Here is a 14,031-nt window from a genome sequence, read left to right on the forward strand (position 1 = left end):
TGCAGGTTTGAGAGGCTATTGGTGCGGAAATTGTTTGCTATGTTTCCAGTAGATGCACAGCCTTTCAAAACACATTAACTCAGGCCAATAAATTTATGACAGGCTGTGAAGCCATTCTAGTGAGTGGTGGTTTTCCTTTCCTACAGACTGATTTCACTCGGTGTAATACCAGGTGTAAGGAATCGGTGGCACTCCTGGTATGGCAAATATGAGGTATTATCCAACGACACCTGGTGAGTCATAGGTTCCTCATCCCTGCTCGGTGCCCCACCATATACATAAAATGCACATTTGACAGATTTTCGAGAAAACAGAATCTGGCTAGTATTTCTTTTATTGCTTTAAAAAAATGAAAGTTAACACACATGTAACTTCGACATACACAGAGAAGAGAAGGACAGTGTCAGAGCTGCTTGAAGATCCTAGCTCACCGAGGATCACGCTAGCCAGCGATCATTAAGTAAAAGTCTTTATTGAATTACAGTTTCCATTCTCACGCTGCTGCGCGCAACTCTACGTCTAGTAGCTAGATCGGCGAAGCTCCGTCTGAGTCTCCGCCCCGTGTGCACCAACTTAATATCCTAGCCTTGCTCCACCTTTTCCGCCTGACTGTCCTCCTCTGGGTCCCTCTACCCCCCGGGGCTTCTTCCTTCCGGGATTCTTCTGACGCTGACCCGGACCCTCCTGCCTCCTTGCGCCGGGCTTTAGGACCTGGTTCCCTTTCGGGGCTGCTTACTGCGCCGCCTTCCTCTGCATTTGAACTTGGCGCGCGCGCCCAACCTTCCACTTTCCTCTTAACCGTTTCTTCGCTCCCCGATGGAGGTGTGGCCACTCCTGACTCATGCCCTCCCTCCTGTGGTGAGCTGCCAGCGCTTCCCCCCTGGCTCCCTTCCTCTTCCCTGCTTCCTGGCGGTGACTCTGGTCCCGATTTCCAGCTGCTCCCCCCTGAGTCCCCTCTGGCTCTATCTTCCTGGGGTGCCCCCCTAGACTCCCCCCTTGCCCTGGCCACTGGTGCTCCTTTCTGTGAATCCTCTGATTCACTGGAAAGACTAGGAGATCTCGGGTCGTCGTCATCACTCATCTTTTCTTCTGCCTCCTCCCCTTCGCTCTCTGTTTCCTCCCTTGCCCGTGCCTCTGCTCCTAAACCCCTGACAGACAGCATTCCTGCAGTACTGAGTGTGATCTTTGAGCAAATGATGGGCTGCCAGTAGCAGGAGGTTTATATGGATTCTGTTCCTTCATTCCTGCATATCACACCCTTGTGCTGCAATAAATCTACCTTCTGTATAGCCATCCCTTTTCTTAGTCATTGCTTTTTTTAAAAAAATGCAAATATATATATGTGTATATTCTGCCGATAGCTGAGTTTATGAAAAAGAAGCAAACAGATGCAAAAGTGTGCCTGATATATATATTTCCACCTGATTGGCCGATTTCTTTTATTTCCTTGTTACTAACATTTTGTTTGGGGGAAGGAGAGGCACAGAGCATGCACCACTTTTCTCATGGGAATCTACTACTAAGTGGAATCTAACCCACTTTTCTAGCTTTGCACTTCCTTGGCTGCACATATTGATTTTCAATATTTGTCCCACCCAGTGATGTCATCAGGGCAAGACATTTGGGAAGAAGCCTGGGGCCTCATGCAGTAAAATGAGCAGCAGGGTCCCCAAACACAGTAGGACTGACTGGCTTTAAAATCTGGTGAGTGAAATGATACACATTTCCATTAAATCCAAAGCCTATACCTAACTGAACCAGCCAGAGATTCTGCCCTTCCTCCAAAGGTATCTCAAGAGGCCCTTTCCCCCTTCATGTTATTGGTATAGCAACCCTGAGAGCAAGTGACTGGCCCAAAGTCACGTTGTGAGTTCCATGGCTGTGCAAGGATTTGAACCCAGGTCTCATAAGAAAAGCCCCTGCTGGGTCAGGGCAAAGGGTTGTCTACTCCAGCGTCCTTTTCTCACAGTGGCCAGTCAGGTGCCTATGGGTAACCTTGGTCCATGCCCTATGCTCTGTTCATCACACTGGTGCTGGCTCTGAGATGAGTTTGTTGACCTTCCGTAGGACTAAGGTCTCTCCCCCCCCCCTAGTCATTAGCAATGCATCCTACATACAGGGGATAGGTGGAGAAGGCCTGGACACAACACAATGCTCCTTCATTCAAGGGGTGGTGGGCTTAAGTTGAAGTGAACATTGGCAGACGTTGTGGGGCTGTGAAGAGCTTTCTGGCCTTACTCAGTCCATAGCATCAGTGAAAGATGTAGGGCAACATGCAGAAATATTCCGAGAGGGTAAATATAAGTAGGGGTGAGCAAATATGTTGGCTTCAGTTTCTCTTCATTTCTCATTTTTCCAGCCTTAAGTTTAGTTCTCCACATCAGTTCATTGTTGTTGTTGTTGTTGTTTTTAAAAAGGCCTTGTGAAAATTCAGCTGCATTTTATTGCAAATTTCATCCAAATAGACACCCATTTGTCTGCAATTCTGAATAACGTACACATTTTTGCAAAGCAATTTTCCCTTACGTGATGCATTTTGACTGCTGTTTTTACGAATAGGTGCATTTTATGCACATTTTACCTGAGCGCATGCATCTCGGCACACATTACTGGGCTGGAGAACTTCACTGCAAAATTCAGAGAAGTGCAAAAGCTCGCAGAATGGCTGTGTTTTGGTTTGCTTATTGTTTTGGAATTTGCAAATCAAGTAGGTTCGCTTCTAAATGCAAAATGGATTGAATTCCTCTCCTGTTCCTGGCTGGAATGGATGTCTGGGGTGGGGAACTGAAGGAAAACTTACAGGAGAGGAAGAAAAAGCAGGAGAGGACCAACAGAAGAAAGTTGTGGGAGGGAAGATATAAAAAGAATCAAGACCAACGGGCAAGAAAGAGTAACCCTGCCAGGGCAGACAGGGCCAGACTATATTGGGAGGGGACACCTGGTGCACTGCTGCACAGGTTGACCTTGACTTTGACATTGCGGCCAGCAACAAACAGCACGTCGGCTCCCATTTCGCACATGGACTTGGTGGCGCATCCTGTGAAGGCAACTTGTTGGTGCTTGGATTCCTCTGTAACAAAGGACAAAAAAGTTGAGTGGCGGAATTGCCCAAGCAAAAAGGAGGGTGCAGATTTGCATAGAACTTCCATATGCTAATTTATAGGTGATGCCTATTTAGAAATCATTCCTACGGCTATGTGATTGCAACATTTTGTTCTAGAATCAATGGGGAGCAAGTTCTCTCCCCCCCCACACACACCTGGTCAACACAATCTAGAGTTGCTGCATATTGCTTGCTCCTGAAAAGAGCTTCCTGAGAAACTGGTTTCATTCCAAAAACAAAAGCTTGCTGCAATTGATTCTGTTGCCCCATGACATGTATGTCTGAAAACAGACGTAGGCAGTCCCAGCAAATTGGAGAGGGTATCCACACTTGCCCAATGGCACTGTGGGTGGGAGTATGCAAAGATTGCAAGGGGAGGGGTTTCAAACACATACCAAGTAACCATACCCACCTGCGTGGAGAGCAGGATCTACACTCAACCTAGACTGAAAGCAACATTTTGGGAATGAGCATGAATGACCCTGTACTGAGAAAAATTGTATTTTTGCGCTATAAACAGCTAAGTGTGTATGCAGCCTCAAACTGAAATAGAAATACAATATCACTGTTGTGGGGTAAACTGTCCCCAGGCAACTCAGTCTGCTGTCCTGGTGCTAATTTTGTTATGGGCAACTTCATGTGAGGCACAAGGAGCTCAGTGCAGTGCGGATACACTGACAGTAGCAACACACCTACCCTGCATTGAGCTCCCTCTCAGGAATCAGCAGCAACACTCAGCATTGAGAAGCCAGGTAAGCAACACTGCCCTGCCTGGTGTCACCCTGCCAACCAATTACTCTGCAATTAGGGTGGAGCTAACCTTTCTGTCATCATCTAACCATGGCATAGTGGGGTAGCCAATAGGGTGCCCTCCGAAGGCTGGACAACTCCCAATAGCCCTTGCCATCATGGCCATCAGTCAGAGATTATGGAAGTTGTAGTCTACTGACTTTTGGAGGTCATCGCACTGGCTGCCCCGATCTAGCCCAATACCAATTACCCCTCCAGTATTACTTCCCCACTTACCGTTTTTTGCAGTGGTGGCAAAGTGCATGCACTGTGTCAGAGTCCCAGTGCAGGCCAACTCCGTGTTGTTCAGACAAATATCAGAGCCAAAGACAAAGCAAGAATTGCAACGAACGCCGTTAGGCTGCTGTGACGCTTTTTGTACTGTGGATGGAGGAGAGAAAGGGGATGTGATCTCCTGCCATGTTCAACATCTCTAAAATCTAGTTTCCTTACATATGATAGAGTAGAGGGAAGCCTTCCTCAAGCTCAGGATGTTTTGGACTACAATTCCCATCAGTTGCGCTGGCTAAGGCTCATACAGCCAATGGGAGTTATGGTCCAAAACATCTGAAGGGTGCCAGGTTGAGGAAGGATGGAGTTCATGGCACCCTTCTCCACACACAGAAACGTTAGGTTTAATTAGGTTCTACATATAGTGGTGCTGTGGGTTAAACCATGGAGCCTAGGACTTGCCGATCAGAAGGTCGGCGGTTCGAATCCCCGCGACAGGGTGAGCTCCCATTGCTTGGTCCCAGCTCTTGCCAACCTAGCAGTTCAAAAGCACGTCAAAGTGCAAGTACATAAATAGGTACCACTCTGGCGGGAAGGTAAATGGCATTTCCATGCGCTGCTCTGGTTCGCCAGAAGCGGCTTAGTCATGCTGGCCACATGACCTGGAAGCTGTACGCCAGCTCCCTCGGCCAATAAAGAGAGATGAGCGCCACAACCCCAGAGTCAGCCATGACTAGACCTAATGGTCAGGGGTCCCTTTACCTTACATATATATTGGCCACACTTCATGAAAAGGGGCAGAGAAAGCTAAGACAGTACATGCATTAGTGTTACCACAGTCAGTATTTTGTCAGTCTTAATATGTAAAACTGTGTTCTTGCCCAGTAACTCTTCAAAGCCAGTGAATTTCAGATTGTGCCTAGCTCTGTCCACAATCCACATGCCTTTCATATTTGGACACGTATATACTGCAAATACGTATTGCAGATATGTATTGCAAATACTTTCATATTTCCCTCAAGAAAAAATTAAAAAATAATTATTATTTATTAAAAAGCAATTGGAAAGGACCTTTGCCTTGCCTGTGCTTTCACCATTTTGGTCAGCATCTCAAAAGTTAACATAAGAACATAAGAGGAGTTTGTTGGATCGGGCCAGTGGCCCATCAAGTCCAGCATCCTGTTCTCACAGTGGCCAAGCTATGGATTTGAGCACAAGAGCATTCTCTTCTCCCGTGGTTTCCAGCAACTGGTACTCAGAAGCATTGCTGCCTCCATGGGAGAGATTAAAATCTTTTCTCCATCAACTTTCTCCATGCTATTTGTAAATGGAAAAGTCCCAAATGCTGCAACCGTTCTCCCCAGAGGAGTCATTCCATCCCCTTTATCATTTACCTTTTCTTAACCTTGTCCAATATCCTTTCTGAGGTGGGACAAACATCCTTGGAATGGTTTTAGAGAACCTCCTTGTGGTTTTCTTTGCAAGGGTGTGCGCCTACACCTGGACCCTGAGCATGACCACATTCTACACAAAAGGACTCAAGATATTCATAGCCTAGAAGGCTTTCCAACTGTACTAGAACTCTGCTCCAAGGTTTACTGAGCATACCGATTAAACCAGCCCCACACAGAAATCCTGACCAGTTCCTTTGACACGAGACAACCCCAGTTCCTTACCAATTACATTGTTGACATTACAGCGGTCGGCCCGGCAGCAGCTGGAGTTCCAGCGCATGCGAAAATCCCCCGCCACCAGCCCATAGAACTTGTTGCAGAGGCGATCGTCCGAGTTGCATTTCTTTTCATAAGTTGGGTTCTCTATGTCCTGGGACCCTAAGAATGGGAAAGTCTTTTAGACCAAGAAGCCATCCCCTTATCTGTGCATCTGCTTCTCTGAGGTAGAGAAGGATATAGCCCCTTACTGTAACAACTGGACATGGGGAAATAGTTGCATGTGGTAGTCAATGCTAGCCCTACTCAAAGTAGAGCCATTGAAATCAATGGACATGGCTTAATCAGATCCGTTAATTTCAGTAGGTGTGTTTTGAGTAGAATTTACCTGGATGCAACTCAAAACTTTCTTTAAAAGGTGAGTCAGGAATCTTTGGACCTCCAGATGGTTCTGAACCACAGCTCCCATCAGCCCCAGCAAGTATGGCCAATGACCAGGGGTGGTGGGGATTGTAGTTCAGCATCTGGAGGGCCTAAATTTCTTCACACCTGCTTCAAAGCCCCACAGATGTTCCTAAAGACCCTGCACATTGTCGGTAATGGTACACTGCTAGAGCAGAGCAGAATCTCAGAGTGTTTAACTTTAGACAATAAATACTGGGACGTCTCACCACTCGAGAAATTGGGGTGAGGATCATGATACATTTTAAACACAGGAGAATCAGCCTATCTGCATGTTAAAAACAACAGAGGGACTAGATGTAAACTTTAATGGCTTGTAGCTCTCAGAAGCCTGGCAGCAGAGAAAGGTTAAGGCGCAAACTCACAACCACCCTACCTGTGTCTTCATCCCGGGCAATGGTGATGCAGCTGTTGACTGCGTCAGTGCATTTTTGTGGGGTTGTACTGCAGTTGTAACCTTCAGTGCTGGTGCAGTTGAAGCAGTAGATAGCATCACCTGTGGAACAACAAAGAGGGGAAAGTGCAGCCATTAGGGCTGAGGCTGACAGCAGAACCGTTCAATCACATGCCAACTTCCCCCTGAACCAAAAACTATAAACCAGAAGTGAAACTGGGGTAGAGCTCAAGTTCATCTGAAAATCACACCCTCACAAATCCCAAAGCCTTTCCTTTCTTAGATCCAAAATATATGGGAGATATTATATTAGATCAAACAGGGCCATCTTAAGCATATACGGCGCCGTGGTGAAAGATCTCTCCGGCGACACACACACCCCCCGGCAACTCCAAAACAAGGGAGAGGGCGGTAGAAAATGTCCTCTGCCTTCCCCACTGCCCTGATCCCCGGCTGTGGCGGTTATCAAGCAGGAAAACGTCCCTTAGCAGCTTCCCTCCTAAGCCTCTGCAGGGATCGATCTCCTCCTGCGGAGGCTTGGGAAGGAAGCTGCACACCCGCCAGCCATATAGTTGGTGGGGCACAGCTGGTGGGCGTGCAGGGAAAGGGGAGGCTGCCGGCAAAGCCGCGCAGCTCCTCTACTCGCTAGGGTGCTCCTGAGAGGCCGCGCCCTGGCGCAACGAACCACTAACACCAATGGGAAAGACGGCTCTAAGATCAAATACAAATAGAAGGTATATATGGCACAATTATGTGATGGCTTTGAAATATGCACTTTTGACATATTCAGAAGCATTCTCTTCCACATTGTTTCACAGTATCCAGAACTGAAATTGACATTCCAAACCAAGCCTTCTCACCACAGAATACTTGGCTTCTCTCTCTCTCTCTCTCTCTCTCTCTCTCTCTCTCTCTCTCTCTTTCATTCTCTCTCTCTCACACTCACTCACTCACTCACTCACTTGGCTCCACACACCAGGATAAGCTTTATGTGCTGAATTTCTGCTCATTCATCCAGCTATTAAAGGATCATGGACTTTGGCGGAAGAAAGAAGTGTCCTCCCTTCTATTCTTTTTTGAAAAATAGGATATGCCTGAATGGATGACTTGTCAGAGAGGTTAATCACACTAATTAAGCAAGCACACACCCATTCCTTTGCTGCTCAGGAACTTGGTCAAGCCCTGTACCAGGCTGGCTCACCAGCCCCCATGACTGAACCAAGGATTAGACGACTCATTCTGGATTGAAAAGTTCAAAGGACATGATGGCAGAAGGTCCCATGCAACCTTCTCTTCGTTTTTTACAGTGCTGTTCCTTGGCAGCACTAAGCCATACAAACCAACAGTGCAAGGCACTGCTACATGGTTATATGCACAAGATGAAAAGAAGCTGTATTCGGTCAGTATTAGCCCTTGTATAGATCAACTTGGGTTGCATATCTAATTCAGGGCCTGATCTGGTGCTTGGGATTGGCCCCATTCTGACACGGGATGGGTTTTTGGAAGACGCCTGTGCATGAATTTGTTTTATGTGTGAAGATCAGTGTGCACTGACCAATGCACAGTCTTTGCAGTAAGGCCCTATTCCTTTTTTCTTTCAAATACATTTTTATTAAATTTCCACTTTAAACAACAAACAATAAATTTCCACATTCAGCTATGCAACTCCTTTTCCACCATTCTGCCGAGCAATGACTTCCCTCCCTCCCGGCCACAGGCTTTCTTTTTCAATCTAGATCTCAAAGTTTCCTGTCCTTTCCAGAAATTCGCGTCGTAAGATTTATTTCAGTCCTGCTAATGTCTTCAAACTTCTACAGCTATTACTTATATAGTGAATAAATTTACTCCAATCTCTTTGGAATTTTGTTTCTTCCTGGTTTTGGATCTTGCAGGTCAGTTTTGCCAGTTCCGCATAATCCATCATCTTCGTCTGCCACTCCTCCAATGTTGGTAACTCCTGTAATTTCCAATTTGGGGCTAAGAAAGTTCTCGCCGCAGTTGTTGCATACATAAATAATTTTAATTTGCCTTTGCAATTTCCTCTCCCATCAAGCCCAGCAGTAAGGCTCTATTCTGATGGTATGAGTGTCACGATGACCGGTAGATTCTTATTTGCTGTAGCCTTCATCCACCTTCACAGCCGTTGTAACATACCACTTGTTATCTTTCACCTGTTCTGCTGTTGAGGACTTCCTGGATCATTCTTTGTCTAGCTCCTCCCTTTTGACCTTACAGCCTTGGGTGACCCTGTTGGGAGTACGAGACTCCCGACAGCTTCACTCACATGGGCCATAGGAATGTGCAAGGCCACTCACCATGACAAGGTGATGATCGAGACCCGGGATAATCCACTGAATTCTGGGTCAACCTGAATCAGCTCAATTTGATTCAGGATCCAAGCTTTGGCCGGAGAACTTGCACAGCTCTAATATCAACATGAGAGCAAAGAGCAGGCCTGCAAGAAGTAGCACTGCCCCCAAAGTTTCCTGTTCCTTCTATTCTCACACCTGCAAATGCAGGTGGGCCCTGAGGGATGGCAAGGAGCTTAGTGCTTTTAGCAGCTGCGTGGCAGGCCAAAATTCAACAGGTTCAGCCTTTCTAGTTCAGAAATACAAACTGTGTGGGACGCTTCACCCATTTACATTCTGCCTGTCAGACACTTTGTTACCTGTAAGGCCACTGATTTGGTTTTGGTGCCCTCCACTCCACCCGAATAAGAGGACGCCGATTTGCATCCTGCGCAAATTTTATGCGAATCTGTGCCCTCTTTCGTAAGTGGACTGGAGGACCCAACCCACAGTATTGGACCCACAGAAGTTTATGCCACACAAAATCCAGTTGCCTTTAAGAAGCCGCAAGGTCAGTGTTGGCTCCAGGTTTTGGAGGCTCCTTCGGCAAAAGACACACTGTGGAGGACTTCACAGGCTCTCAAATTTCAGCAGTGCCCTGTATGGTGCTAAAATTCAGCATGCGCCCACCCCACTGCCTCTCGCATTCTACAGCATTGTTGTGGCACTCCCTGTAGCACCCAGTGTGGCCAAAAATGTTGTAACACCCTAAAACCACCTCTGACACCCACCCATGTGGCCTTCCTTGCTGCAGGAAGTACAGAGTAGGTCTCTCACCAGTGAGGCCCGTTACTGAGACATGGACCCTCAGCAGATGCCTGACCATCAGCCACACTTGAGAGTCTTCATTGCATTTGCTGCAACAGCTTAACGCTGCTCCCCATCTAAACTCTGATAAGGTGCAGCGTTACTTAGGCTGGGAGCAAAAAGTTTTGCTTTGGTGGAAAAGTCCATGAAGCCAGAGGCTGAAACATGGCAATCTTTGTACCTGCATGTGTATAGCAGATCTTATCTGTTCTTAGTTTTAGAAATTCTTCTACCCTGCAACTGAACCGGGATGGAGGTTAGAAAAAGAGCACGTAGAAAGAAAGGGAAGGCCTGCTCTTTACACAATAGGAAATGCACAGAGAGGTAAGAAACAGGATAGGGTGCCACCATATGCTCCATGTCATAAAAATAGTGGAGCCAGCACCACACCACCACCACTGACTTCTATGTGAATTGAGCTGATATGTGATTGAAATGTCTATACATAAGCCCTTGTCGGTCTGTCGTCTTGAGGAAGGGCCATAGCTCAGTGGTCAAGCAATTGTCACTGAGCTATGGGCTTTCCTCAAGGTTCACTTGAACCAAGGTTGCAGGTTCAGTCCCTGGTATCTCCAGGCAGGGCTGGCAGATAACCCTGTCTGAAATCCTGGCGAGCCTCTGCCAATGGTCTGACTCCTATGTTAAGGTGGATTCCTTCCCAGGATGCAGGGAGGATGAAGGGGGACCCTACATGCTAGCCACACCCCAAGTGCCTCCATCCCAGCTGACAGCACTCTTGACATTTGCCCATAAAGCAGGAAGATCTGGTAGGGGAATCTTTGGGCACCTACAGACTGCCAGTATTTTGTAGGAAATATGCAAACACGTGGCAGGAAATTTAGAACCAAGCAATCGAAGAGGAATAAGGTGCTCTGTCACCCTAGCACATGGGTAGGCAAACTCAGGCCCAGGGGCCGGATCCGGCCCAAGCACCGCCTAAATCCGGCCCATGGACGGTCCAGGAATCAGCTTGTTTTTACACGAATAGAATGTGTCCTTTTATTTAAAATGCATCTCTGGGTTATTTGTGGGGCAGAGGAATTTGTTCTTTTTTTTTTCTTTCCAAAATATAGCCCGGCCCCCCACAAGGTCTGAGGGGCAGTGGACCAGCTCCCTGCTGAAAACGTTTGCTGACCCCTGTGCCAAGCACAACATATCCACATTCAATCAATCCTTCTCCACAGGGAAAGCTGGGAACTGTAGCTCAGGGAAGGAAATAGGGGTCCCCTTGCAACACCCTTAACAAGCTACAACTCCCTGAATTATTTTGGGGGATCCACAACTGTTTAAAGTAGCATCATAGTGCTTTAAATGTGTGGTATAAATGTGGCCATGGTCAAAGCATTGCTTAAGCTTTGTGCAAGTAAATCAGGATGAAAGCAAAATAAATGGTCCTTTGCAAATCCTGATAAATGTGCAATCCGTCATGCATAAAGGAAATCCACCTTCAAACATCCCTGATCAATGCACAAAGGTAACCTGCATTACAACACTTCTCCCACCATACGCTAAAGGTGAACACATGAATAAGGCCCTAGTGTTGGAAAGTTACCAGTCGCTCCTTCTGTGCCTTTAATAGCTCCTTGGTCTGCAGGCAATAGCAGCTGATAAGCCTTATCCCTTTGCCTTCAAAAGCACCTGCTGGATTCTGTTGAGCAGATAGCTGTTAATGACACAGGAGCATGACACAGTGTATTCTCCCTGGTTAGTTGGCAACCCTCTCTCTTGAATCTTCACAATTTTTTAAAATGTTGGTGTGCCCCCCCCCATTTGTTTAGAAATGAGATATCGTTTCTTGCAAACAAATGCTGAACAACTCTAAACCTAAGGAACCTGGGAACTGCAGTTTGTTACAGGTGCCAAGAGTTGCCAGGAGACCCCTATTCCCCTCACAGAACTACAATTTCCAGAGCTTCCTGGAGAAAGGGACTGATTGTTAAACTACTCTGAGTACTGTATTTCTGTGAGTGAAATAGGAGTCACCCCTACAATTCCCAGGATTCTTTGTGGCAAAGCAATGGCTGTTTAATGTGGCATGATACTGCTTTGAATGTACAGTGCAGACGGGACCCCAATGTAGCTTAAATAAAACAAGAATGGTTAAATTCTTTTTTTTCCTTTTTTTGTGGCACCGGAGTGTTTAAAATGTTTCACAACTATTATCGTAATTGTCCTTAAAACACCCCAGCATGGGAGGGCTGCCAGATTTTCCACCAGTGCTGCTCCTGTCCCTTTCAACAGTAGCCTGACATTGATAAATTAAACAAAGTCTTTCCTACTTGTTTGGCTCCGTGCCAGGAAATAAGCTTCGCTTAGTAAATGTCTGCATGTCAGGCTGTTACTACACCTTGCTAGCACATTTGCAAAGCTAAGCAGGGTCCGGTAGGGTTTCAGATTGGATGGGGGACTGCAAGTGGAGATTCCTGCATTGCAGGGGGTTGGAACAAATGACCCACAAGGTCCCTGATGTTTCTATAAGGCATGGCAGAAAGCCAGATTAAAAAGATGGCAACCCTTTCCTTTTCTGTGGGTCATTATGCCCATACTGAAATGGAACTGAGAGCATGGACTCTTCCACACTCCTAGACAGCTGCCTTAGACAGCTTCCTGATGGCTAATTGTGTTGAGCCACAGCAGAGAATTACCACTGCTATCGCCCATTCTGTTCCATTCCCACAATACTTCAAGCAGATTACTACCTTCACCCACTAAGCCTGCATCAAAAGGACAGGGTCAAAGTACAACCTTTCTCAACTAGCGTTGCCAACTGGCCGGGGGAAACGACTCCGGCTTGCTCCTACGCCTTCAGGGGGAGGTTCGACAGATGAAGTCAGGAGGTGAAGCTCCCCACAAACATTCAACACCTTCTAATCACTAAAGGGGGAGCCAGTCCAAAAATAGGCAACCCTAGCCAGGCACTCGGTAGGCAAGTACAGCGCAGGCACACATTTTGAGAACTGGAGATGGAAATCTAGAACCAACCTGCAGCTGTAACAGAAACTTGCATGATCAAATCACCCCTGCAGGAATGCTACCGAACTCTTAACGGTGCAGGAGTCCTGCAATAGGCCAACCTACCACCCAGAGAATTCACACTTGGAGGAAACTGGGGTCCTTTTATTTTGAGGGGCCAGTAGTAACCCTTTCACCGCTAGGGGAGACACTCTGCAAAGATCAATCCGGACCGTGACTTACCTGTAGCCAACAGAGCCAACAGGACGGAAAGAGCCAAGAGAGACATGGTGCCGCAAAGTGGAATCGCCTCTGCTTTCAGGAACCTGAGCCAGAAGCCACCTGTCCTCTGGGGAGTTTATACAGCTGGGACTGGGAGGGACAGGGTTGTGTTACTCCGAGGGCACAGAGCTGGGTTGAGCAACAGTGCGCTTTTGTGATGCCCTGGGCAAAACCAGCCTTGGTCTTTCAAGTTGTCAAGCTGCCCCTCCCATCTTTCCTCTTCACTTCCCTGAAGGCTTCTCTTCTTTTAGATGCCAGCACCCAATGTAATTTCTGTAAATCGTACCTCCCTTCTTAAATCCTTTACAGCCACCCTCCTAATGCGTCACTCTAAGGAGGTCACATTTACTATCTGCTTCCCGCCCCCCTTCAAAAAGTCACAGATTAAAACAGAATGCATGCTTAATGCTTGTCCTTTACTGCTTAATGCTGTTGTGTAACACCCAAGGAATGCCTTTTTCATTATTGTCTTATTAGACAAGCTGTTGCAAGTGAGTAGAAAGAAATATTCCTTCTTAGACTTTCCCAAATGAGTGCTGGTGTTTGCTGCAGTGCCACACTCTCACACAAATAAGCAGCACAGCACCAAAAGATGGATATGTGGAGTTTGGTGGTTATAGGGTCCCAATTTACATCAGAGGAATGCTGGAGAGTATGACATGGCCTCTGTAGATGTGCCTCTAAAAGCAGCTTGGCGTACAGACCTTAGCAGGAGCCATTGGGCTACATTAGTCGTAGTTTTGTGATTTCTCTGAGCTGCTTGAGTTTGTTTGGCCCCTCTCATTTTCATTTTTTTAAAAAAAAAATATTTATTAATTTAAAATAAATACATTTATGAGAAAACAGGTGTACATGCAAGTAAACAAACATACAATCAAACAAACAAATAACAGAAAAATCAAACAAATCACCACACTATAAGATACAAGATTAATATAATTATTATCATATATACTCCTGATACTGAACACAATTATAAAGCTTATAGAGAAG

The 14,031-nt window shown here is 46.5% G+C and overlaps 1 protein-coding gene across 1 annotated transcript; it reads right to left on the reverse strand.

The window, feature by feature from the left end:
• Nucleotides 1-1,447: 1,447 nt before the first annotated feature.
• LOC310712033 (protein RoBo-1-like) lies at nt 1,448-13,386 on the reverse strand. The gene is made up of 5 exons (XM_083514536.1): nt 13,000-13,386; nt 6,632-6,751; nt 5,800-5,955; nt 4,130-4,273; nt 1,448-3,070 (listed from the first exon to the last, which is right to left on the reverse strand). Exons 1-5 carry the CDS (start codon nt 13,043-13,045, stop codon nt 2,868-2,870), a joined length of 669 nt encoding a protein of 222 aa, XP_083370662.1. The 5' UTR covers nt 13,046-13,386; the 3' UTR covers nt 1,448-2,867.
• Between the last annotated feature and the right edge of the window lie 645 nt (nt 13,387-14,031).

Source organism: Podarcis liolepis, assembly GCF_965112155.1.
Source record: "Podarcis liolepis genome assembly, chromosome: 7".
NCBI lineage: Eukaryota > Metazoa > Chordata > Lepidosauria > Squamata > Lacertidae > Podarcis > Podarcis liolepis.